The 26,387-nt window shown below is 40.6% G+C and overlaps 2 protein-coding genes across 5 annotated transcripts in view; both read left to right on the plus strand.

The window, feature by feature from the left end:
* Positions 1-11,214, plus strand: part of cfdp1 (craniofacial development protein 1) — a 37,357-nt gene extending 26,143 nt beyond the window's left edge. Inside the window, exon 7 of the mRNA XM_017466659.3 lies at positions 9,839-11,214. Coding sequence (XP_017322148.1) covers positions 9,839-9,929 — 91 coding nt within the window. The 3' untranslated portion in view covers positions 9,930-11,214. The remainder of the gene's footprint in view (positions 1-9,838) is intronic.
* A 6,647-nt stretch (positions 11,215-17,861) lies between these two features.
* Positions 17,862-26,387, plus strand: part of bcar1 (BCAR1 scaffold protein, Cas family member) — an 83,578-nt gene continuing 75,052 nt past the window's right edge. For 2 of the 4 annotated variants that reach the window (XM_047155096.2, XM_047155095.2), the window contains exon 1: positions 17,862-18,372. In XM_047155096.2, coding sequence (XP_047011052.2) covers positions 18,361-18,372 — 12 coding nt within the window. In that variant the 5' untranslated portion in view covers positions 17,862-18,360. The remainder of the gene's footprint in view (positions 18,373-26,387) is intronic. The other 2 variants (XM_017466320.3, XM_017466322.3) reach the window with 2 other exon arrangements.

Genomic DNA, 26,387 nt, shown 5'->3' on the forward strand with positions numbered 1-26,387 from the left:
CTCATGACCTGAAATGAAACCTCCTGCTTACTCACCAACTTCTGGAGCTTCTGGTTTGACACTGACCATCCTTTGAAGGAGTTAGAGGTTTTGTGATGATTGTGAATAGCTTCATAGAACAGTGCAGTGTAGATTAACATCTGTTTCAGAGAAGAGGTGAAGGATAGAGGTCAGCTTGGGTCTAACTCCTGTCCACGCAAGCGGTAGATGGCGACCAGCATTTACATTACACTAGAACCTGTATGACCCTGTTGATTGATGACATTTTATGCTGTTCATAGTTCAGGAAGAACGTACTGTAGTTTTCAGCTACATACCATGTCTCGACTTATTAAACACCGATACAGTCCTAGAGTATGACATTCCCTGTGATGTCTGCTGAAATAGTGATGCTGTGTGCTTGCTTTTAATTCTATAGAGTGCTCTATCCTGAAGCCCAGCTAGACCTCTGAAATTGCATGTTTTCTTTTAAATAGTATGTACACATACTTTACTTTGGCTTTATTTACCTATAATTAAGTTGTTTTCGTCAGCGTGTGTGTGTGTGTATGTGTGTAAGAGTGCAGTGCATGGAGAGGCTTACGTAATGAATCAAGGACACCAACTTACCCATATACATGCAGGGCTTCTGATTATCTGTGTGCATGAGTGGCATGTATAGACACACACACAAACACCCCTTCAGACTGCTCATCACACAAGCTTCTTATTACAGATTTGCTGATATTCTTCAAAATATGTACACACCTTTCCAGCACCTGCACTATGATAGTAGGGGTGTAACCCCGGTGTCCTGGTGAAACTCCCCCATTTGGTCCATCTCTGTCATGGCCCCCTAATAATCCCCATCTCTGAATTGGCTACATCACTCTCTCCTCTCCACTAATAACTGGTGTGTGGTGGGTGTTCTGGCACACTATGGCTGCCGTCGCATCATCCAGGTGGATGCTACACACTGGTGGAGGTTGAGGAGATCAGTGCTTCTCCTCTGAGTGTGTTAGGTTGTCCTGTGACCCAGCAAGAGCAGCAGATTAAAAAAATGGAGTGGCTAGCTTCATGTGTCTTGGAGGAAGCATGTGTTAGCCCTCACCCTCCCTTCTTGGTAGCTGTTGTGTGATGGAGAGAGCTAGCTAGTGGGACAGAATTGGGGGGAAATAATTAGGTCAAAATAAATGTAAAACAAATCTGATAGTTGAAGTGGCTGGAAGACATAAATTTTCAGTGGGTGTTGGTGATTCAAGCTGACAGGAGACAAAGCTAATTTTGGTGGCTTGGCAAGTGGCACGATGTAAAGCGGGCAGGACAAGTAGTGCAAAAAGACATTAGCTCATTGATTTCAGATAGTCACAGCTCCTAAACTTGTCCTGCATATGAGCTTGAAGGGAACCTTAATAGAATATTACCAGTGTTTTCCCATAAACAGACAGCAGTGATTGCAAAGTGCAGACATTTCTCAGTTCACTCTCACACGAGTAGGCTGTGATGTTATTTATGCTTGCATTTCCCTTTGGTGAAAATGGACAGTACTTCTCATTATAGTGGGACACCATTTGTTTTATGGTTAAATCGGTGGTTTTACATGTGTTCTATAGCTATCCATGTTCTTTGCTTGGCCATCCATTGATGCTACCATGGATGGCAACTGGCAGTAACTTAAGATACAAATGTCTACCAGTGACCATCATACAACAAGAGCAATACAGGACAAAGACAATCTGTGAATGCAGGGTCCAACGCCCTTACAAAAGAGGTTTTTATTTATTTATTTATTTATTTTATTTTAAACCTCCAAAAAATTCTAAATGTCATAAATCAAATATTTTTCCTCGTATGAAATGTCTCGCTATAGCTTTTGATCTTTCTAAAGCAGCTTTTCTCTTTTAAGTCTTTTCCCCAGCCCAGCTCTTATCAGCTTTGCAAAAGGACTCTTAAAAACAGAATAAACAAACAGAGAGATGATGACTGTAATAACACCTGCGCACCGTTTGGGGAATTGCTCTATCCCCCACTCCTTTAAAACCTAATGAACCCTGATGTGAGTGTGATGCCACTGTAGGGCTAAACATATGACAGCACGTTGCTAGACATGTAATATTTATGGTATTTTCAAAATTTGTAGTGTACTTGGGGTATGTATTACCCTTCTTGCATCAAACTGCATGTGTGTTGAGATTATCACTGTCCATCTCTTAATTTCTCTCACCCCTTGACTTTTTCAGTAATTACTGTTGGATTAGTTGGTCTATATTAACCAGTTAATTTCTAGTTATTAGTACAACATTAGTGCCTAGTTCCATGCCTACTCATTTAAATCTCCTTCACAGAGATCTGGAAAGTCCCCCCAGAGTCTTTCCATCTACCCAGGTCTCCATAATCACCTAGCCTGCAGCTGTTGTGTGTGCTGGTGAGGGGTTGGTTTGAAGGCTGGGGCTTATGGGAGTAGAGATTTACTTGAGGGGATGCTATTACACAATGACATCATCTGTACACATGAAGACCCACCTCTTATAGAGTATTGAATTTAACCCCTTCATTGTGTGATGTGGAGATGTATCTCAAGGCTCAAGCTGATCACAGATGGGTTACTGTTTGCCATTGGTGCCAATCCAAGCCTCACTGGACTGTGGTTGAGAGGAGCCCAAAATTCAAAACCTGGAATGGGGTTAAAAAAAGATTTTTCTGACAGACTAAATTACAGCATTCTGCTGGTTTTGTGTTTCCATATGCCTTTGGGATGCATGTGGTTTGGGAAGGTAGTTGGACATGGTGTGGAGGGTAGGGTGTGGTGGCTCATGATGGAGCGTAAAAGTGCTTGATGTGTTTGTGGGGCCTACATGAGGCACTCAGTGGTCTGGATTCTGAGTCTCCATTGAAGAACTTCTGCAGTTGATGTCCCTCTGCTTCTCTGTGATGCAGGCTTTCCAGACATCTACAAATGAATAAAAACCTGAATGGAGATGGCATCAACTTCTGAATTTTCTGTTTAGAACTTTTTCCTTACAATTTGGGAAACATGTCCGTGAATACTTACCATCAGATTAAACGAACGCTTCCACTCCCATGAGAGTTTAACAAAGCAAAGAGATCAGAGCTGGAGCTTTCTTTTGGGAAGAAACAGAAGGGAGCAGTCTGACCAAGAGTGGACGAGATGTACACTAGAATCTAGTGTTACTGAATGAAGAAGCCACACAGTAAGGTGTCTGTAAGGGTTGATGCAACAAAGAATGGGAGATGAATCCAATCCAATCAGGGTGCACATAACACATGGTGAATCTGTACTCACTGCTCTCTCCCCAGTGTACATGCTACTCATCCACAGCTGCAGTAAGCGGTTCTCAAACCTTCTAAGAGGTTCCGAGAGCTGGTTTGTTTTTGTATTGAGCAAAGTTTTGGGGACTGCAACAAATTCTAGGGAAATATATTTTGAAAATGTGCTCTACGATTCTTCTCAATGTCATGCATCATATCATATACTATTTGTTTTTTTAAATAGTTGTTTGTTGAAGTTATGTGGCTTTACGTGCAACATTTGAATTTCTGTACAGTTTTCATTATTATGAAAAGCGTACCTTATTAAATTATTAAATCAGCGTTAAAGAAAGAGACAACTTTACACTCCAGCTTGTCCTTTTTCAATATAATTGATGAATTTAAATTGCCTGTTAAATTGCTGCATAAATCCAAATTGTCAGAAGTGGTGGAGGAATAATATTGGTTGGCTTGTCAGTCCTTCCAAGATTCTTGTTGGTGCAATATCTCAATGAATGGTTGGATGTTTGTAGGATTTATATAGGGTTATCATTGTAACTAGCAGATGAACTGTTTAGAGTTTGGAGTTGATCCAAACAAGGTCAAGATCACAGCAATATGTCCAAAAGAGCTTTGCTTCAATAGCTTTCTTCCTGCTTGAGGTATATTTTAAGGGTATTTCTGGCAGGCAAATTAGTAAATAGAAGGACCAGACTTGTTGGCTGTCAGAGGCATCGATGTAATTGGCGTCAAGTTCTACTTGTTTAGATATGTGTTCAGTATGAACAGAAAAAAATAATGGGTTCATTGTGAAATATGGAAATAAAATCAGGTTTACACATATGCGACTTCATATGTGTAACCTGACCTTCATCTTGATTTCATGCAGGTGGGAATTTGTCTCGTGTTTTATTCTGAAAAACAATGCAGAAAGATTATGTAATAAGTCCAAAGCCAATCATAAGGATGTACCTTGTTCATGTTCAAGCAGTGTATGTTGGTTAAGGGGCAACAAAGCTGCACTTTGTGCAAATGAGTGCGGCCACTGCTTTGCGTTTCGCTAATCTGGTGAGGGCTTCACGAAAGGGTAGCCTTTTCCTTTCTCTATTAACAAATCTGTCAACACCATAGAAACACCCAACGATGACAAGAAGAGAGTGTGCTTATACTTCTGGTTAAAAACAAAATAACGCTAGTGTTCCATTTGAGACGATACCACCCTTCTAAAGTTCATACACTAGACGGTAGAGTACACAGTGCATACTGTAAGTGTGTAATACGCCATTTGGGACACAACTGGTCTGTACTCTCCGATGCTGTTTTCGGAACAGAAGTAACAATGAGTAAACGTACCCCATGCCGTACACAGACCAGCCAATCAATAATGACATTCGTTCATAGCGATTTTCATAATCGATTATTATCGATTAGTTGTTGCAGCTCTAAACATCACGCAGACTTGACAGTTTGACAAAGCGCTTCAACGTGAATCAGAATCACTTGTGCAGCAAGCAAACAACTGTATTTAAGCGAGACTCTCATTGCTCAGACTAAAAGAGAATTAATAAGGGGGAAAAAAGTTTAAAGGAATCATATGATGCTTTAAAAAAGTTTGTTAAAGTTCATTATTTTGTTTATTGGGTGTAATAGAATAGGCTAACATGCTTTAATGTTCAAAAACACATTCTTTTTCCACACACTGTACATTATAGCAGGACTTCTATTCCCAGTCTGCCTGAAATGCTCCGATTGGCTTCCGCGTTCTCCAAAGCCCCTCCTTCCAAAAAGCCCAGAGTGCTCTGATTGGCCAGCTGACCCATTGCGTTGTGATTGGCCAAAAACTTTGTAACGTGTGTTTCACAGTGGTAAATTTTTATTTTGTAACTCTCTTACCTTTCAGATGTGATGTTTATAATGGTTAAATTTGGGTTATGAAATTGACAGACAAAAAGACACACAATACAGACAGGTAACTGTGTCACGGGAACGTGCGTTACTACTTCAACACAACTATTTCAACACAGTAACATTAGCTAGCATGATCGCAGAGGTCTACAACTGAGCCCTGGGCCACAACACAGAACTCTGCATTTGAACAGGCAATAGCAGATACTTCATAAAATAATCCAAGACACTTAAGTAGAAAGTATGCTTCACGTTTTACGCGTACGCCAGGAATAGTGTACAGTACGCGTGACGCAAATTTCGTCATCAGCAGAGTACGCGCTGCCCGATTTTTCTAACCGCACATGTACATTTAATTCTTTTACACTATTTAGTTGTTCCACAAGGTGGCAATAGTGACCCAGATTGTCAAGGTAGTTGAAGAATAAACGGAAGAGACGGAAACAAGTGCAGCTTAGAAAGTACCTGCATTTGTGTAATTCTAGCCTTAAAGAGTATAAGGATTTGTATATGGGTGCTAATCGTGGCGAGAGATTGCCCAAGCATTGTTCTTCGTGGTGTTGTGATTCTTCTTCATTGTCGTCTTTCAGTCCTTTACTGCTCTGTACTTACTCTAGGCCAGGAGGGGTAGTGTAAGTTGTCGTATTGCACGTGTCGAACGTCTGTGTACACGTACATGTCAAATGGAGTATACTTTGAAAGGCTGTGTGTACGACTGTGTGGATACGCTAGCGTATGCATAAAAAAAATGAGTCTTTACAGTCTCTGATTCAGAAGCACAAGATTGTCCAAGCAAAATCGCCCCATTTTTCAGGAGCAGCCTTTGTGTATAGTCTGCGTCGTACTCTCACAGGTTCAGGAAGCTGTCCTCCGTAAAATGCGCTGTGCACAAGTAACCACAGATTCCTATATTGTCCGTTTTCAGAAGGCCAAACAAAGGAGTTTTGCTTTTGCATTGAAACGCACAGCGTCTCTACGACATGCCGGCAACACAATTCACTGAAGCCTCGCCTTTGGGTGGGGTCATGCTGATATTTCAAATTGTGACGTAGACGTTTGCGGAAGTAATATCTGGACTTGGATTGAGGTGTTTTAGGCAGGTCTGGAGCAGTGTTCTCTGTTAGAATAAATCCCTTTGGGAGAGACTATCGATCAGTACGTTTACATGGACCACAATAATCCGATATTAACCCGATTAAGATGATAGCATGTAAAGAAAGATTATTAATTACCTTAATCTGACTAAAGTCATACTCGAAGCAAACACAAATCGTATTAAATCGAGTTTTCCTATTTTAGTCACGTTATAGTGTATTATAGACATGTACACACCTTAATCACACTATTAACGTCATGTGGGAGTATTCACCGCATTTTGCGACAGGACACGTACACACACGGCAGTGCTCAACCGTTGACGGCAAACAAGAGCGCACGGCTGCGTCCGAAACTGCGTACTCCGAATATATGTACTTCGGCTACTTTATAGTAGGTAAGTACGCGGTTTGGGACGGCAGTCATTTATTTGCACGTATAGCATGACAAATAATTAACTGCACTTGAAGCTTTCGTAAAATTAAAAATGAAACGCACAAAACTGTATACGGTACCATAACGAAAACCAACTGTATGTCGATACGTGAAATTCTGGAGGGAACGTCGGATGGTGTGGCGTGGGGACGTAATCGATGTATGTTCTATAACATGTAAAACGGGAACATTTATATTCTTTAAGCAACTCATGTAAACACCTTAATCACAATATTGCCTTATTCAGAATAAGGTCAATAATTGGATTACTGCTGATCATGTAAACGTAGGCAATGGGCTTTGTAACTTTTGCAGGTCTTATACATGCACAAACAGATACATTACACACTAAAGGAGAAGGAAAACATTAAAAAGCATCATATGACCCTTTAAAAGGTAAGATATATTATAGATTTGATTACATGTTTATTCCTTTTGCACATGAACACTTATATTTGAGTTTCCAGCCATAGTCCTGTAGATATTAACCTGTAATAAAGAATTCAAATAGTCTGTATTGTCAGCTGTTTCTCTGAGGCTTGCCGAGCACAATCACTAAGCTTGTGTGAAAAGACAGCGTGCCTTATTAACATTATTTAACTTAAATCTATTTTGTGGCTTAGCAATTTGACATGAATTGACACCTAATGAAACAAACTAATTGCTTCTTATTTCGCACGATTAAGCCAACTTTTTTCTCACTAAGCAGTTCTCTTCTAGCCACAATCGTCGCGTTGCTCATGTGGAGCAGTTACGGTGCATGAGTTGTTCAGACTGGTATCAGATGTAGGCCGCGATAAAAGCGCATTGTGCACAACCTTACAAAAAAATAAAAAATCCGATTTGATGATAAACTGCAGCTGAGCACTTAGGCTTTGAATGACATTGAAGATATAGTGTGTCAGCAGTGACTCGGCGTGTAACATTAGCCACTCTGTATTTCACTTGCTTACACAGGACACAGCAGAAAGGAAATCAATCATAGAGAGGAAGTGCTTGCATGATACAATTTTAGCAGGTGTGTGTATGTGCGCGTGCATACAGAGATTCAAGGTTGTTTTTGGGGGGCTGTAATGAGTGGTATGAAGTTATGTTATCTGCACTGGAAAAGTGATGCAGATAAACTGACTTGTTTTTTGAAGTGCATATTCATTTGCCCTCTCTAAATGAAATATGGAGCCTGATTTCATCATTACTAATATTCTATCCATGCATGTGCAGGAAAGAATCATGGTGGTATTGGACTGGATGTTTTGAGAAAAGTTAAAGCAAGTAGTTCCAGTGCCATCCATCAAGTGCTAGGACGGTGTTGAGTGTTAGTGCGTGTTTGAGGTTGTGTCAGCCTCTGATAAATGTGCATGTGCCATGTTGTATGTAAACTGTTTTTAGCTCATATTTCTGTACTGACACTGGCTGTGTACCATATAGACACGAACAATTCGTCTTTTTTTTTTCTTTTCTGTTTGTGTGTGTGTGTCACAAAGGTAAATGATTCGGTATCAGTCACTCTTCATGCATCGAGTCATTCTTTAAGCTCAGTTGCGGTGATGAGCTTTGCAATCACAAACTGCAAAACCGAAACATGAAGTTAGAGCACTACATTTACAGTAGTGCTGCAACTAACAATTATTTCCATAATCGATTAGTTGGCCGATTAATCGGATGGGGGGGGGCATACTTTCAGTACCTATTTTTTCCCCATTTATTTAAAATAAACTCCACACACTGAGTGTTACAAATATAAACTTCAGACTAAAACTTTACACAACTGTTTGTCCAATTATATAAGACTGAAAAGAACCCAATACACACACACACACACCAGAATATATATTATTCATTTAGGACCGTAGTTTCATTCAGTGCTTTGTGTGCATCCATAAAAATAATGCATACATACTTCTATATAATATAAACTAATATATAAGTTTATATTATGTAATAGTATTCATGCATTACTTTTTATAAAAGGTAACGTTGACATAAACAGTAAACTGAAGAAAGTGATTGTCGGTGACTCTGGGTATCTGCTAAAGCTAGCGGCGTCACATTACATGCGTATGATGTCATGCGTCGTCGACTAGGAAACGGCTTATACTTCCAGTTAGTCAAAAAACTGCTAGTGTTCCATTTGAGACGATATTACCTTTCTAAATTTCATATACTAGACGGTAGAGTACGTTATTTGGGACACAACTTTAGTATTTACTCTCCGAAGCGTTTTTTCGGAACAGAAGTAACGTAGTCAGTAAACGTACAGTACTGAGTTCATCCAATCGATAATGATATTCGTTGACAGAAATTTTTCATAATTGATTATTATCAATTTTATCGATTAGTTGTTGCAGGTCTAATTTGCATACAGTTTGATAACTGCCTTGATTATAAAACATCCATGAATTTTGTTGTTTGTAACTGCATGAATCCTGAACCTGACTCGCATCCCTCAATTAGTGAATCCTTTTCAGTCCGTACAGGAGTTTTGTGATCGTTGTGCCAAAAAATGCTCTTTTTGCTGTTGCAAGTTGCGATGCAATTTGTAGAGTGTTTTTGTGCTTTTTTTTTTTTTTTTTTTTTTTTTTTTTTTTTTTTTTTTCTTTCTTTCAGAAAACTACTTGAATTGGCGAAATTGCAAATGCATGAAATTGTTTTGCGTGGTTTGTTTAGCTATACTCATGTTCGACACACTTGGACCAAAGAGGGCTTTGGTTGAATGCACGTTGGGCTGATGACGTCACATCATGGCAAAAATCTGCGGTAATTTTGAAAAATTTCAAGATCCTTCTAATATTGCGGCATTTCCTTGATTTTGCTTTCATTTTTGCGATCGCCAAATCTTGGAGAGACTGCCTTTTAGTCAACACCAAGGTTGAGTCAGCGAGTCCTATTCCATCGCATTCGGTCAGTTGTAGATTGCCAGTGTTTCAGCGCATGCAGTGGTATTCTGTGTTGGATGGGTTTGGAAAATTCTTCTAAATACGAGCACATTGTAAAATAACAAAATGATTATTTATTCTTCTACAACTCGGACGGCTTTATGATCAGGTTACGTGTTGAGTAAACCGTGCAACCGAACAAATCTGAACGAATCATTTTACTGAACCGTCATTAAAAGACTCTGCTTTCATCTGTGGTATTGTGTCTGTTTCTTTAGGTATGTGGAGAGGAAGAACTTCTTGGAAAGGGTGGACCAGCGGCAGTTTGAGCTGGAGAAGAATGTTCGCCTTAGCAACATGAAACGATGACTGGAATGGACAAAGTGCATCCAGTAACATGCATACACAAAACCGTGGACTGTTCACTCCGTTTCGTTGTTTCTGTCGCAGCTCTGTTAGCACTTGTCTCTTAGCTCAGATTTAAGTCCATGCTTCACTCATGGCTGGTCTTGTCTTCTGTACACTGAAATGTTTCTTCTGAGAAAGAGTCAGATATACATACATGTAGTGTAGCATGTGTATTAGATCAGCCAAGACATTTTTGATGTCCAAATTTTGCTTACTATCGTAGGCTATTTATATATCTATCCCGCCTAAAGCTTAATAAAATTATAAATAGTTAATCTACCTACTGCAGTTAAATCTCTTTCCCAAGGTCTTAACTTGTCATGTGACTGTGGGGTTTTTTTTTTGTTTTTGTTTTTTTTTCCCTTCCACAGTATTTTATTTTCTCTATATATCAAAATATCTATTTTTGGGAAATGATTCTTTATAAATAATGTTTTGTAGCTAATAAGCGACACAGTTTGAGGCATGGTTGTCATGATTTCAGTATACAATTATAAATCATGCTCATCACTTCCCTTATAGCCCCAGTGCAAAACTAATCAAAAGAAATTTGGTCATCAAAATGTCTTGGCTGCAGTTCACCCAATGGCTTACCATCATGTAAAATGCAAAGGTCACACAGCCGTCACTGGCACAAAAAGACAAACGTTAGCCATCAATATCTCTGCAGGGCTTCATGCTTTCCTTGGGGTAGCACACAGGATTTGGCACAGGCAAGTACGTGAGGAGTGTGTTAGAAGGGAAAAGATACTGAACTTCTCGTGGCAGGGTGACTAGAAAGAAACGTTGAGAGACGAGATTTGTTGAAGAAAAAATAGTTACCTAGGCTGTAATTATTAGTCTTTATTATTAGTCACAGTTTTAGACTCTGCATGACATGTTCTTGTCATTCTTTAACTCATCTGGTGTTTAAGCATTTTTTTTTTTTGAGGTGAGTTATGTATGTTCCAGAATGGAAACCTTAAAAATATGCAGTGCATTTTGGGTTCACAGGACTAGAGCAGGGATCCCCTGCTGACTTTCACTCTCTGACAGGAATAAAAGACCAACATTATCTGCTACAGCTCAAAATGAAAAACTACTTCTAGTCCAAGACCTTCAGGGCTGTTTACAGGATAAACAAAGGAGTGCTGTTTGTCTGTTTCTATATGCATGTTGTTTCTATTTTGCCTTGTTAAAGTTGGATGGTAATTACATATCTTGTGCTGTAAATGTCTTTGACAATAAATCAAATCATCTGGTTTGATTTTTTTTTTCCCCCTCTCTCTCAAATCAACCGGCTCTTATTTGGGTTTCTTATTAATTAATTACTCTGGACTGTTCACAAAGGGAAGGGTAATGTCATAATAGTTGCTTCAGACTGTTTCATCATACCTGCCATGTACAACAGATACCCCGCCCCATGTGCTCTGTGCCTGCTCAGCACCACAAAACAAATTCTTGTCAATAGGATTTCTCAGTCATCTTTGTTTTCTACATTGCAACATATCCCTCAATCATCTAAGCTCCACTCCATTGTATACAATGTTCATGTTCCTATTTTAGATTTGACGTTGCATATATTGTGCTTTACTCAGGAGCTCAGAGCAGCTTCCCTCATTTAGACTGTTTTTCGATGATTAACAGTTTAAACAAGATTTAGACTCTGATATTAATACCACTCATTTCAACCTTGTTTGCCACATAATGCACTTTTATGTACAGTTTAAATGTCCACTCACCATCCACTTCATGCAATTATCAGCCAATCATGTCAAAGCAGCATAAAGCATAAATTTATGCAGATACATGTTGAGCACTTCAGATATGATGGTGCAAAGCCATCTAGTGAGCTGCAGTTCTGTGGGCAGAAATGGGTTGTTACTAGAGGTCAGAGAAAAAGGGCCAGACTTTGTTCAAGCTGACAGTTCAAACTCAAATAACCACTCTTTATAACCAGGATTAGCCAAACAATAAACCCAAAAAAAAAACAAGCAGCATTTCAAAGCACACAACATGCCAGCTATTGAGATAGATGAGCTACAACAGCAGAAAGCCATATCAGGTTCCATTCCTTTAGCCCAACAACAGGAATCTGAGGCTACAATGGGCACAGGCTCACTGAAACAGGGCAGTTAAAGGAGAAGCATCGCCTAGTCTTTTTTTCTGATCTGTTGTGCATGTTGAGATTCTGTTCTGCTCATCACAGTTGGAAAGTATGGTCTGGTTATTCTCCTCTGACCCCTGTCATCAACAAGCTGTTTCAGTCTGTAAGAAATACCACTCGCTGGATGGTAAACACAGTGAAAACTCTAAAGCCTGTTGTACATGGAAATCTCAGGAGATCAGCAGTTTCTGAAATATTTAGACCATGGTTCACCAAGGCCACATTTTTCCCCGTTCTGATGTGAAGAACATCTTAACTGAATCTCTTGACCTGTTTATGATTTTATGCCGTGCACTGCTACTACATGATTGGTTGAGTGAATAATTACAGGAGTGTACAGGTGTTCCTAATAAAGTGTCTGGTGAGTGCATAAATTAATTCAAGAGAGAAATTACCATTTTGTTCTCAAAAAAAGAGGCATTTTCCCAGGTATCCTCTTTTCCCTCACTACTAACACACATGGCTATATTTTGGTTGGTCCCATGGTATTGTTTTCTCCAGACATCTTCTGATATCTGGGGATGTATCAGTAGCATTTTACTGGAAAATAATTGTTTTGTTTACGAAGCTTCTCCTTTCTACTTCATTACTGAATGGGCATTATGAATGTTTACTTCCATTTTTACTGGAACCCACGTGGAGCCACAGTCAACATTTTATCTCCTTGTACATATAATTGCATACCCTGGCACAGTGCTGCGAACATCTCTCTCTCCCTCCTCTCCACATGTCTTAGCAGAGTGTGTCCTTTTCTGTAGGAGTGGATGGATGTGCTACACATGAAAACGCAAGCTGCTTTAATACCCGCGGTGCAGGTGTGTTGTCTGTCAGTGCAGGTGGGGTGGATTGTGTTTTGTGCATTAATCTCCCCACTTGATGACTCTCCTCCCACTGCTGCTCAGTAGCCTGCACTCAAAATGGCCTCCTGCTCAGAGAAGAGAAAATATGAGAAATCCGAGACCATTTTCACACCCACTCTGACACCTGTTGCGTACATGTACAAAAACAGGACACAAAAATAAAAGTCTTTGCCACATGAAGGGCATACATGCTTATACTTACTGTATTTGTGGCCTTTTACAGCTTTAGCCAATCATCCACATCCTCATCGTTATTCAAACTCATCTTGCCATTCCTCTCGCGTGTTCTTACACTCAATTAATCAATGCACATATGCAGAGACCAGAAGATTTTCTGTGCACTAGATGGAAAACACAAAAGAAATTTTTCTTGTATTACAGTTGAGCAAGCGTAAAACATGACCAAAAAACCCATTTATGATAAATCGTTAGGGAAACCGTTGGCTATGAAAGTCATGAACAGGTTTTGTCATCGTCATCCTCTGCCTTGTTGAAGTGTCTCCCCTATTTCCAACGTAATGTAAATGGAGCACTTATATAGCACTTTTATCCAAAGTGCTTTACACTGATTCACACACACTCACACACCAATGGTAGCAGAGCTGCCATGCAAGGCGTTAACTTGCCATCGGGAGCAACTTGGGGTTCAGCGTCTTTCCCAAGGACACTTCGGCATGCAGGCCGGGAATCGAACGCCAACCCTACGATTAGTGGTGAACCCACTCTACCAACTGAGCCACAGCCGCCCCGATGTGCTCTTGGATGTTAGGAGACAATTTATTATCAATGCCATTGATTAGTTGTAGCTGAGCTGCTCTCCATGGAGACTTCTGGGAGAATCCACTCCCTCTTTTTTTGAGGCTTTACATTCATAAATACATTTTCCCAACCTTCCCCTTCCATGCAACACTTTTTTTTTGGCTCTTGTTTATGTTTGTTACTTTTGCTTTGTGTATTGCCCTCAGTCTTGATTTTTAGTTTTAGTTTTTTTTTTGCTTCTTTCATCATTATTATAATCGTTATTATTATCCTAAACCTTTTTCCATTATCATCTTCTCCTCCCCTTTCTCCTCCACCTTATTCTCTACCTCTTTCTTCTTTTTCTTTACCACCTCGTTCAATTTTATGCCTTTTCTTTTTCTTCCCTGAGTCTCTTGTCCTTTCAAATCCACCCCATTATGTCAAGTAGTATCACTATTGAAGAACCAGGAAGGGTATGCTTGGGGAAGAGCATTTCAATGAATGTGCATATCGAAATTGGAGTCATATAGCCCAACACTGTGAAGTCTATATATTTTGTATCACACTGGATTTTATCTTCTTTACATGTACTCTGCGACAAAGAAAATCAATACTGCCAGAGTGAAATGCTCAGATTTAGACACCTGTTCCCTCTCTTCATTGACATGTAGCCAGGCAGCAGAATGCCCAATGTATATTTGGCACCCACTTTACCTCCAGGCATGTGTAAATGTCTGTCACCAGGGCAAGGCTTCAAATGAAAGCTGGACCCACAGAAATAGACAGCAGCTTGGAGAGGATAATTATAAACAATCACCATAAAGAGAGCCTAAAATAACACTGGGGTAAAATATTCCAAATGCCAATAATCTTCCGCCTGCCACTGGATAAACAACACATCAGGGTTGTAACGGTGCAGTGGTCTTAGCTTAGGCTTTTTGGCTACTGGAATTCTTTTTTAGGCATTTCTCTGAAATGTGACTTGAATTAGTGTCCTTACTCACCATGCACTCTGTATGACCTAAAAAAAAATCATCTTAACAAAGGCAAATGTGTTTTCTGGCAGCCAATGTATCAATCCATGCTCCACATCAGGGGTGCCCATTTCCTTTCTGGGAGCTCTACCAATTTGCTGCGTTTGTTACCAACACATCAGGGTCTCATTATCAGATGCTACCGAAGTTCTTGATTAGCTGGATCATGTGTGTTAGATTAGGTCTGGAAGTATACTCTTCAGGGTGGTAGAGCTCCAGGAATCGGTTTGTGCTGCCATGCTCTACACCATAACAGTTCACCCCCTGGAGTTTGCACTACTGCAGGGTTTACTTCTGAGCCAGAGTCAACACATCTATACCTAATATTCACAGTCTCCTCTGTGTTTTAATGGGCTGTTTTATACCCTGTTCTATACCCTAACTTCACTAATAGACTAAATTAATTTTCCTTCCAAGTTCTCTGCCACTGGCACACTTCATCTCTTTGTTGACTGGATGATTAAAAGGTGTTTGCAGGAAAGGCAAGATGAAATGAATACGTATTTGGTTGTGCAGGACTTTGGCTTTCCCCGCACAATTTGATCTTGTTGATTGGAATAGTGTTTTTATTCTCCCCTTGACAGTGACATAGCCAAATGTCAGAGCTCTTTTATGAATGGGGAAAAAAAGAGTTGCTGCACTGTAGTGGAAGATATGGACAAAACATATCTTTTAAATGATCAGTTCAGCATTAATCTGCTGCTCAGAAAGTGTCTGGAGAATGACAATGCCACAGAGTCACTGTTCCTTGTTAAATATCCATCTTTTCACCATTGTCTAGCAGAAAGCCCACTGTTCTGTTCTCCTGTGTGCATTAGAGCTGATGGACCTTTGTGAAATATGGTGCCTTGATGGAAGAACAGAGATGGTAATCCAACTACAGGCCCATGAACCTCATTACTCACATAGCACGAAAAAAAAAAAAGACCTTTAGTGTTGTTGAATATGGTGTGCACAGTGTTTTTAACACTATTATTAAAAATAACCAATATTTTCTATTTTCTAATAACAGCCAAAACACTAAGTGTGAAATCACCATAACTGTTGTGAAAAAGGAGAATCAATATGATGCTGAATAACTTTTTCTTTTAAAGTCTTGAGTTGAGAAACACATCCAGTGATTTCTATTAAACAATTAAAGATCTATTAGAGATCTACTATTAAGATTCTATTAAAGATCATGACTGCTATTTGGGAGATTCATTAAGATGAGTGCTTCAGTTTTGACCCTACAGTAGCGGGCCATCAGGTGTGGCTTCATCACGTATACAAGTTCTTAGATGTCTTGTTTGAAGACACCAAATCTGGGTATTAATCTAAAATGGCTTGTGTTACCATATTGTTTTTCCAGTGATAGAATAGTTTAGGAGCATTAAGCTCAATGTTCCATATGACAAATTGAAAGACCAAGGCTGCACTCTCAGAGAGAGAGAAAAAAGCTTCCTCAAGGGTTCATTGAATAGTTAAGGGTTCTTTGCTTCGTAAAACAGTCAAGATCACAAATAGGATGTAATAAACTTTGTGGTTTAAAATACAGAACAAGTTAAATCTAGAACCCTGAAGAGTTTTCTAGGTTGTTGTTCCTGGGAAACACCCATAAACATTCCATGTAATACCCTATTAAGCCCTAGAAAAAGGGCTTGCATTGTCAGAGATATTTCTTCATAGAACCGCTTAAGGAAATGAATAACTATTAACTATGGAAGAAACTCAAATGACTTTTACTTCCCTGTAGCAAAAATGACTTCCCTGTAACAGAGATGATTTTTTTTTTTATTATTTCCTTTTGTTTTTAACTGTAAAATAAATTCCATAGAGCCCCTCCAAACATAATCCAGCTATTCATGGTCAGGGGTTCAAGCCCCAGCACTGCCATGCTGCCACTGTTGGGCCCTTGAGCAAGGTACTTAACCCTCTCTGCTCCAGGGGTGCTGTATCATGGCTGACTCCAGCTTCCTGACATGCTGGGATATATGAAGAAAAAGATTTCACTGTACTGTAATATATACGTGACCAATGAAGACTCATTATTTAAATGCGTTTAATAATAATATTTTGCCCATTTAGGCTATTGGAGCCTTTGTATTCCTGAACTTTCCATCTTTCAAGCTGACAAGTTTTGGATTAAACACGACAATTCGCATGACCAGTCAGTTCGGCCAAACAAACAAACAAACAAAACAACAACAACAACAACAAAAACACATACAGACTAGTTATAGTTCAGAGACCCATGTGAAGCATTGCTACTTTACTTATATTGCATACTATTTGCTAAATATAGCTCATGGTTTTTCGACAGTTTGGTGAATGTGCGTCTATGATTTTTTTAAAAATAGTGAGTGTTTCAGTGTTTTGGAACTTACTAGAAATCAACTAACTAAATACACTGATGAAAGCGCACCTATTATAGTTTTGAAACGTGCCTGATTTTTTTTTTTAGAGGTCTCACACAATAGATTTACATGCATCCAGGGTCAAAAAACACTTTAATGTGCTCATAATTTAAATTGCAGCATTACCTTTACCCACCTAGTGTTACAAACAACTCGTTAAATGATCCGTTCTAAAGGATTCGTTCTAAACTCCTCCTTTCAGATAACATACTCTGCTCTGATTGGTCAGATGTCCCAGTCTGTTGTGATTGGTCTACGCTGTTAGCATGTTTCAAAAAGGAAATGCACACTATTATAAAGAGCCGATGAAGACCAGAGGCGGGGTTTTTTGTTACAAACCTATGTAGGTTAGTACAGGAAGTAAATCTGGAATTACTAACGACTCGTTTCAGCTGTTCAGGAATCGCTTCCTTCTTTTGGGAGTCAATAACTCTGTTTGTCGTGTGCTTTGATTTTTGAAACTTTGCAGACTTTTTACATTCCCAAACAGTTCTATATCACACTACAAGATAATATTTGAAAAAGCATAATAGGTGCACGTTAATGTTTTAATGGCCTAAACAACATTGTCTGGTTTTGTTCTACATTTATATCTCTATGTATTTTACAGCATTTAGCATACGCCCAGATCTAGGTCTATATCACTGCATGATTCCGAGCGAGCTATTTCAAATAACGTGCAGCGCGTGCGTTCATAAGCGAGAGTCTGTCCCTTTAAACAAAACTTGACGATCCCACGGTAGAGCGCGCGCGCAGGCGGCACCGTGTCGCTTCAGCTGCACTCACACAGCCGCAACACGAGCACATCGGAAAAGTGCATCTCTAGCCTACAGCATCGCCAAATCCATCCGATCACTACAATCACAACAGTGCCGCGTTTCACCGAGAGGACACACATAACCGGCGACGTCGTGGACCGAAATCGGAGACCTGGCTCCTTAAAAGCTCTTCGTATGATCCGGACTGCTGTGCCCCATTCACTGGGCTTTCTTTTAGGTGATCGGGAAATATTCGGTACGTTTTCTTCAAACTTCAGCCGACAAAGACTGCACACAAGCCGGAGCGCGGTTGGGCGCGGGGAAGCATGGAATAGACAGAAGTGAACGGTTAAGAGAACCCCTGCTTCCTTGTCTAGTTTAAAGACGCAGTAATCAGCAGCTCGGTCGGGTCAGAAATCTTCAAGCAAGACTCGTGTGGACGGATAAGGACCGCAAGATGTCCATTCCGGTAAGAAAATAAATCAATAACCAACTGTCCTGTTTTCTGAATCTGAACGCAGACTACACGGGTTCAGTGTAAACGCATCACCTGTACACACGTACACGTAAATTCATGCGTTCTAGGTGGTGAAGTTGTAGCTACTCGGTGTGACTGTGACACAAGGATTCAGAGTTTGTTTCCGTGTGAATCAGACGCACCTGTGCAAACTGTTCAACACACAGCAGTGTGTACAGGAGAAGAGGAACACACCCTGCACCGTGCACACTGACACCAGCTGATACCATCTCCCAGAAACAATTACAAACCACACTGACAACAGCAGAGGACAAAGAAGGGGGAAACAAAACAAAACACTAATGTGGTGTCCAGCTTTACAATAAACAAATAAATAAATAATCCCCCGCCAAACAACAAACAAACAAAAACAAAAAAACAAAAACAAAACAACGCATACTTGTCAGTTAAATGAAGCAGGCCTAATGTACTTTCTAATGTAATGCCTAATGTAATGCCTAATGTACTTTCTCCGTAGGCTAGGGTTAGGGCAAGATGGCTTTAGTGCATGAGCTGTGTAGTGACGTTTGAGTGACAGGTTAATTAACAGGGGGATGGAGGATGGGGGAGTTCAATTTTACCAAACTAGCTTTTAAATCAAACTTTGCTTTAGTCATTTTAATAATGACATGTGAAAGTGGTTCTGTCAAGGCCACTGAGAAGCAAGTGCTGAGTTTATGATACAGAGCTGCAGAGAACTACCTGGTTAAATCAAGCGCAGGTTTATATGCCTCTGACTGTGATGGAAGATGAAACCCTGTCATTGGAAATATGCTGCTTGTAGCTTATGTAGGAATCTGCAATACTGTACATTCCAATCGCTGTAACAGTGTGTCCTTTAAGTGGACCGGATACTGCGAGCGGATACCCTCCGAGCTAGACATGAGGGCCGAATGACAGAAATAGCGCGGCACGAAGACGGTGCGTAAGGCGCATGCGCAACAGGCATAAACACCGCGCGCCGCTTACTGTTTCTCGAGCCCATATTAGAGCCACGTTTGCACGTGAGCGTGATCACATCCTCTGTGTGTGCAGATACAACTCTGCACTTTCTTCTTCTTCTTCTTCTTCTTCTTCTTCTTCTTCTTCTTCTTCTTCTTCTTCTTCTTCTTCCAATTACATTTATTTTACGGTCGCAGTGAGGACTTCATAAAATTGAAATGGATGCCAAATATTTACGCAGATTTCTTGAGTCCGTGCCTGTTTAGCTGCGAGGCGGAAATGACGGTGGGTAACCTTGACGACAGACGTCAGCAGCAGGTGAAAAGTAAACACGGTTGTCCGGTACGATGTCCGGACTATGTCACGGAAACCCTTCATATTTCCACCACACTACAAGTGATGTAACATTTCATAGGCCTGAGTAGGAAATGACACCCATTTCCAAAGTGTGTTGTGGACAGAGCAGCATATCAGTGGATACTAATCCATTACAGTGCATTGTGGGATTTCCTGAGCAAACTGCATATGCTACAAGACCCTATAAATGTACAGCGGACAATATTTTGCGCTTACCTGCACCATCATACACTATGGAAGGGGGCTGGTGGGGTGCAAGTAGCAGAAAGCAGGCAGAACCAACATGGCTACCAATGATTGTGGTAGAGAATAGGTGGGGGGCATCTCGTCTGTTTCTCTCTCAAAACTGTAACTGTTTGAGATGCATTAAAAATGAAAAACACAGCAAACATGAATTATTTGGGAGGCTAGGTTTGGGAACAATGAGTGCGAGGCAGGAATACACCAGGATGCATCGTACCTAGGGACACTTGAGCATAACAAATGCCCCTATCAGCATTTTCTGGGACATTTCCAGACAGTCATAGTAATAATCGCATATAATATTGTAATTGACAGGGGCTTGTATGGTGGACGTGCGCCATAATCGAAGCCTGATAATAAACAAATGAAACGTGTTGTTGATCTGGTGAAGCTTTCTGTAAGGAGGTGCTTATGGAAGGAGACTCCAGTGTCCACACTGTAACAGACCGAGCTAATGCCTTCAGGGCACTTCACTTTGAGGTTTCTTGGTAACATGACAAGTGGCCTTTTTTTTTTTTTTGTCTTATTAACTGCTAGAGAGGAAACATGAGAGGCTGGTGAGGTAATGATTGTTTATAACTGCTATAACACAAGTGATAACAGGAACGTGTTTCTTGGAAGTTCCACAACATTAAATGTAGCTATAAATGGATAAAAAAAAAAGTATGATGTGTCATTCTTTATGAAATAAAGACTATAATCGTTGATAAGAGGAATACCATGCGTCTTTTCTAGTATATTAGTGTATATTTTTATGTACTATTTGTGCATATATATGTTTATCTTTTTTTGTTACTAAAGAAAGAGCCATTGCAGCCATTTGAAGACCAAGACCATAGTAAAACCATTTGATTTCCAGTGAACAGACATGTAGACCTCAAAATGTTCATTAATTAATGACCAGGAATGACAGGTGTAGAAACACAAAATCTGTCCATACAAGAAGAGAGGAGATTAGTATGCAGTTGGGGAATAACATATTTGAGAAGTCAAATCCTGTATGTACATGCAGCACTCAGGGAGTCTAATACCAAGACTATGGTCGCTCACACACTTTGTAACAAGTTATATAATGAGGACAGTGAGCATGTTGTGTACAATGGTTCAGCTGTATCCTCTGCTCGAATCATTCCAATGCTGGTGTGTTCTCAGTAATGAGAAAATCGTGTAGCCTATAAAATGCTTTTAGAGTATGAACATCTCTACTTTTTATACATTTAACAGCTAAAACAATGAGCTAGTGTGTCAGCCTGGTCTTTACCAGTTGACTATCTGTGTAACTGAAAGGCTTTTCCCTGTAGTGAGACATTGCTGTTCAGTAGTTCTTGCTCAGAACATTCTCGAAAATAGCACTAACTGCATGTGCAGGAATTCTCCTTTAATGCATGGCTGCATACGTACATGTTCTGACGCGAATCTTGGTCTTACATAAATTCATCATCTCAGGCTCTGAAACACTCATCAGTATGCATATTGATGGAAGAGAGCATTTATCTCTGAGCATGAGTCCTTTGAGCTTAGCTTTGAAACCCCCCCAGGTCCATACATTTAAGCGTATCAAAGTGCTGATCTAGAATCAGTCGCCATCAGCACTTGTTCCATCATATGGATGGTAAAATCTAATCAGACCTCTGTGCCAGATATTTTCTGGCTCTCTACTCAACTCCTGCAGTTCAGTTTGGAAAGTTCATGTCTCTTTCTGCCAGTGGAATTGTGTAGCAGGAGGCTAAGTGGGGCCTCTGCAGGGAACACAGCAGCCAGGCACACACACATATACACACACACATGTACACACACACACACACACACACACACACACACACACACACACACACACACACACACACACACACACAGTTCTGAAACCTGACATTTGGTGCATGTCATAGATGATGCTCCACATACATATTAATAATCGGCCAAGGTAAGCCTTTGCATTTCAATCATCCCAAAACCACTGGGCCCATTCGTGCAAGGTTGCCCTGGCAACTGGAAGTCAATAGTCAGTCTTCATCCATGTGTCTCATATTGGTTTTGGGAAGATGCAGATTATGATGTAGCACATTTATAATACATTGCAAAGTGTAGGATTCTAGCACATCCTATTGATAAGACTAAAGGATGCAGTGCATGCTTAAGCTTGCACAAGACGTTGCAACACACACATTCCTCTAGAGATGTGTTTCCCTTCTCTCTCTCTCTCTCTCTCTCTCTCTCTCTCTCTCTCTCTCTCACACACACACACACACACACACAGTCACACATCAGTGCTCTCAGCTTAGAGGTCTGCTGCACATATGGTAGACACATCTTTATTCACGTTTAATGATTGAGGAGCTCTCTGCCTTTCCCAAGCCTACACACACACACACACACACACACGCACACACACACACGCACACACATACACATACACACACACACAGGAAAAGTCTTTATCCAGCGGTCAGCTGGCACATTCATTTGTCTATGGATGACAACTCAGCAGATATCATTTACGCTCTGAACTGCTGCAGGTATAGACATTAGGAATCTCAATGTGGATATAAGTATTAATATCTCCACAGGGCTCTTTATGTTTTCCTTGTATAGTGTAAGCATTTTATAAAACGAAGGAAGTTTAATACTGTCGAGTATTATACTTTAGATACAGTGTGATGTATCATATATACCAGAGACGCGCACACATACAGAACAGCTGAACATTCTTGCAGGCATCCCAAGAGAAATCCTTTCCCTTTTCCAAGTGTGTGTGTGTGTGTGTGTTGGAAAAGAGCTTAGTGTGATTATTTGCATGCAGTGCATACATCAATGAAAGCGCGAGACAGACACGATTGAGCAAAAGAATCTGTCGTGTTCATTGACGTGTCTGGGTGTGTACATGATGGGATGCTGTGGGAGAGTGTCTATATGAACATGTGGTATTAAACTCACATTCGTGTGCTTGTCTTACCTGTCAGTCAGTCGGTCAGTCAGTCAGTCATTGGGTGCATGTGTGTGTTCGTATGTTTAAGTGTGTGTGTGTGTGGGGGGGGGCTGAGAGAGTTAAAGGAAATCTCTCTCTGATATAACATGGGAAAAGGATGCGGGTATGGAATTACTCTGTGTACGTGTGTGAGAGGCTGTAGGCTGGTACCAGGACATATTTTGTAGTCTGGTCACACAATTTGACTTTCTCGCTCTATAATACACACACACTCTCTCTCTCTCTTTTTGCTTTCGTATGTACTGTTCTGGACCGTTTTTGAGTATGCTGTGTTCACACTGAGAAATACACACCATTGTAGTATATTAAAAAGACTATATGATAGACTAGAGTCGAGTGCAAACGTCTGCATCCCCCCAGGACAAAACAAAGGAGATGAAGTCCAATCCAAAGACGCGCGTTGTAGGCTGATTGGCATTTCCAAATGGTCCGTAGTGTGTGAATGGGTGTGTGATTGTGCCCTGCGATGGGTTGGCACTCTGTCTAGGGCGTCCCCCACCTTGTGCCCCTGGGAAAGGCTCCAGGCTCCCCAAGACCCTGTACAGGATAAGGAAATGGGTTGAAGATGTTTGGTAAGGAATGAATAGTGAATATATATATATTATGTAGTGTATATGTTGTGTTTGCAATTGTTTGATATCCATGAGAGTAGAGTATTTTTGAGAATTTCTTGAACAAAAGATCACAAGGTTACAATAAAGACTTTGTCACCTCACCTGAGCTCCTTGTGGGGTGCTTGTTGTTTCCTCCAGGTTCTCCGGTTTCCTCCCACCTCCCAGAAACCTGGCTACTCTAAATTGCGTATTGTGTGATTGTTCAAATGTTTGTGCTTGGTGCTCTACAATGGACTGGAATCATGATGTAAATTCCTGGTTTGTTTGGGACTTTACCCAGGATAAAGGACTTACTGACAGTAAATAAACAAATTAATTCCCCTTTCTGAACCAGATATATAAACATTCTCTAATAATGTGCCCACCATTTGCCCTTATTCAACCTCTTGTGTATTATCTTGTGAATTCTTTGAACACATCCCAAACGCATTCTTTCTGGCATACCATGATAACGCTGCCTGACAAATCTTTGTCCACTTGTCTTAATATATGTATTATAAATCAGCCAGATGTCATAAACTGCATTCTTTGGGGTCCAAGACCGTAACAGCAAAACCTCGTTTCAAAAATAATTTTTGTCTGACAAATTGTAGCCATGGAGGATGTGTGGATATCTGTTGAACAAAAACTGTTGCAGAGTAGAAGAGAAGGGATTTTGTAGAAGGCAACAAACAGAACTATCACGGCTACAAACTGCGGTGAAAACGAGTTTGTCTGCTGTGGATTAAAATGAGAAGTACATGCAGAATAGAAAATGCTGTTTTAAGTTATTCAGGTATCAAACACAATCTGTCGCTATTTATTTAAAAGTGGTGTTGTTTAACATCACTCTCTTACAAAATGGCTTGTATTCGAATGTAACAAACTGCTCATGAGCCAATTAGGCAGTTTAAGTATTGTATTAAGGTTGTGGTACCTGATTTGGGACATCTGCTATCTCTTGTCCTGCCTTCTTTTTTCCCACTTGTACCACATTGCTTCACTCAGTGCCAGTAGGAGGGTTTTCTCTTGCTCATTTTCTCAGGGAGGTTCAGTTTCCTGGTGTGTGGAGGTGCATGCATGTGTTGCGGAGGTGCCGTGCCGTGTGTATTTGTCGCGGTGGTGGGAACAGCTCACTGTGAAATCCAAGCGCAACCCTGCAGATTTCAAAGCCTGGTGTCATTTTTCTCAGTGTAGCGTCAGACACAGACGTTGTTACAGTCCCAATAGTGTGCAGTGGGAACATGGCACAGGCAGGTCTGACCCCTGTGCGTTGAGAATTACATTGCGTGATTTGATCAAGAGTATCAGGGACTGTGAGAGTGTATTAAGCAAAGCTGGCTTGTTTTGTAGCTCAGCCCCAACTGTGACAGCATGTGTGTGTGTGTGTGTGGGGGGGGGGGGGGGGGGTATGCATGATTCTGCTGAGTTGCTAATGAAAGACAGAGGTAGCTGGCTGATTCCATTGTTAGGCTGTGAACTCAGCATAACCCATTCTTTTCCACTGCACTGTAAATCTCTCTTGCTCTACTGTAAAGCTTGTGAGGACCTACATGTGTGTGTTTATATGGCTGCATCCGAGACTTTAGTGTGTGTTAACAGATATTTGCATGCATTGTTTGCAGATTTTGTTTACTGCTCGGGGGAAGAGAAGTAGAGTAGGATTGTGTGTGTATGTGTGTGTGTGTGTGAGATATGGTTGATTGTCTGTTGTTCTGCTGGAGTTTTTTGTACATCCTCCTTTGCTGCAGCTGGTAATGTGAAAGAGAGACAGAGACATGCTATGTGTGCCAAATCGTCCCGTCGCTGCCGCTGTAAATCTGGGGACTGATGTGCATGGTAGGAGTGTTAACAGCTGCCCATCGATCATGCCTGGCCTGTCTCCGAGTGGGCTACATGTGTTGGGTATGGGGTGGAGGACTCACCGGGCCTCACTTATCCTGTCAATAAAGTAGAGAGAGTGAGAGAGAGCGAGAGAGAGAGAGAGAGAGAGAGAGAGACAGTGTGTCTGCAGATTGATCCTCCTTTAAAATGCAAGCTGATGAGTGAGTAAGCAACAGTGGCGTGTGTTGCAAGTGGAGAGAGAGGAAGCGAGAGTGAGAGGAAAGGCAATACATAAGATGCGTCTGACAGAAATATAAAGTGAGAACAGGGTAAAAGAGCAAGATGGGGTGAGAACAAAGCAGAGTATGCCGGCGAACTGAGAGAGCAGTGATGCTGTGAGTTATAAGAAGAAATAAAACTGGAGAAACGGTGATATGGAAGATGAATACAAAGCTGGAGGCAGTGCACCTGCGATATCACCAACTTTGAATGGACGTGTAAATTTGAGTCCAGCAACGAAGCTGCGTTACTGAAAGTCAAATATTCCACATGCTGTAAATTGGACATGAATGAACACTATAGAACTTGTTCCCAAAATAATGCAGTGTGAAAGCCCGAGCACCACCAGAAAGAAATATAGAACATAGTAGTTACTAGTATAGTTATAGTTACTAATGCGATGGAGGGATGGATTCATATGATCATATCAATGTGAATATACAAGCAATATATAGAGAGTGCGATCCAAATAGTGCACAGTGCATTATAATAACGGGCATTTATTTATTTATGTTATTTATGTGGTATCAAAGGATGGGCAAAATATACTTCAATGTATTTTGACACAACAATTCAAATAAATTCATTTTGTACAGAACATATGAAGTCAGAAGTAGTAGTGTTACAACAATCATTATTGTACAGAGAGTTTCTGAAGGGTTACAGTAAGATAAATGCTAACCTGCGCTTATGTGTTTGTGAGCGCTTAACATAGCTACCAGATTATAGCAGCTCTCTAAGCA

The sequence above is a fragment of the Ictalurus punctatus genome, chromosome 4, assembly GCF_001660625.3.
Source record: "Ictalurus punctatus breed USDA103 chromosome 4, Coco_2.0, whole genome shotgun sequence".
Lineage (NCBI taxonomy): Eukaryota > Metazoa > Chordata > Actinopteri > Siluriformes > Ictaluridae > Ictalurus > Ictalurus punctatus.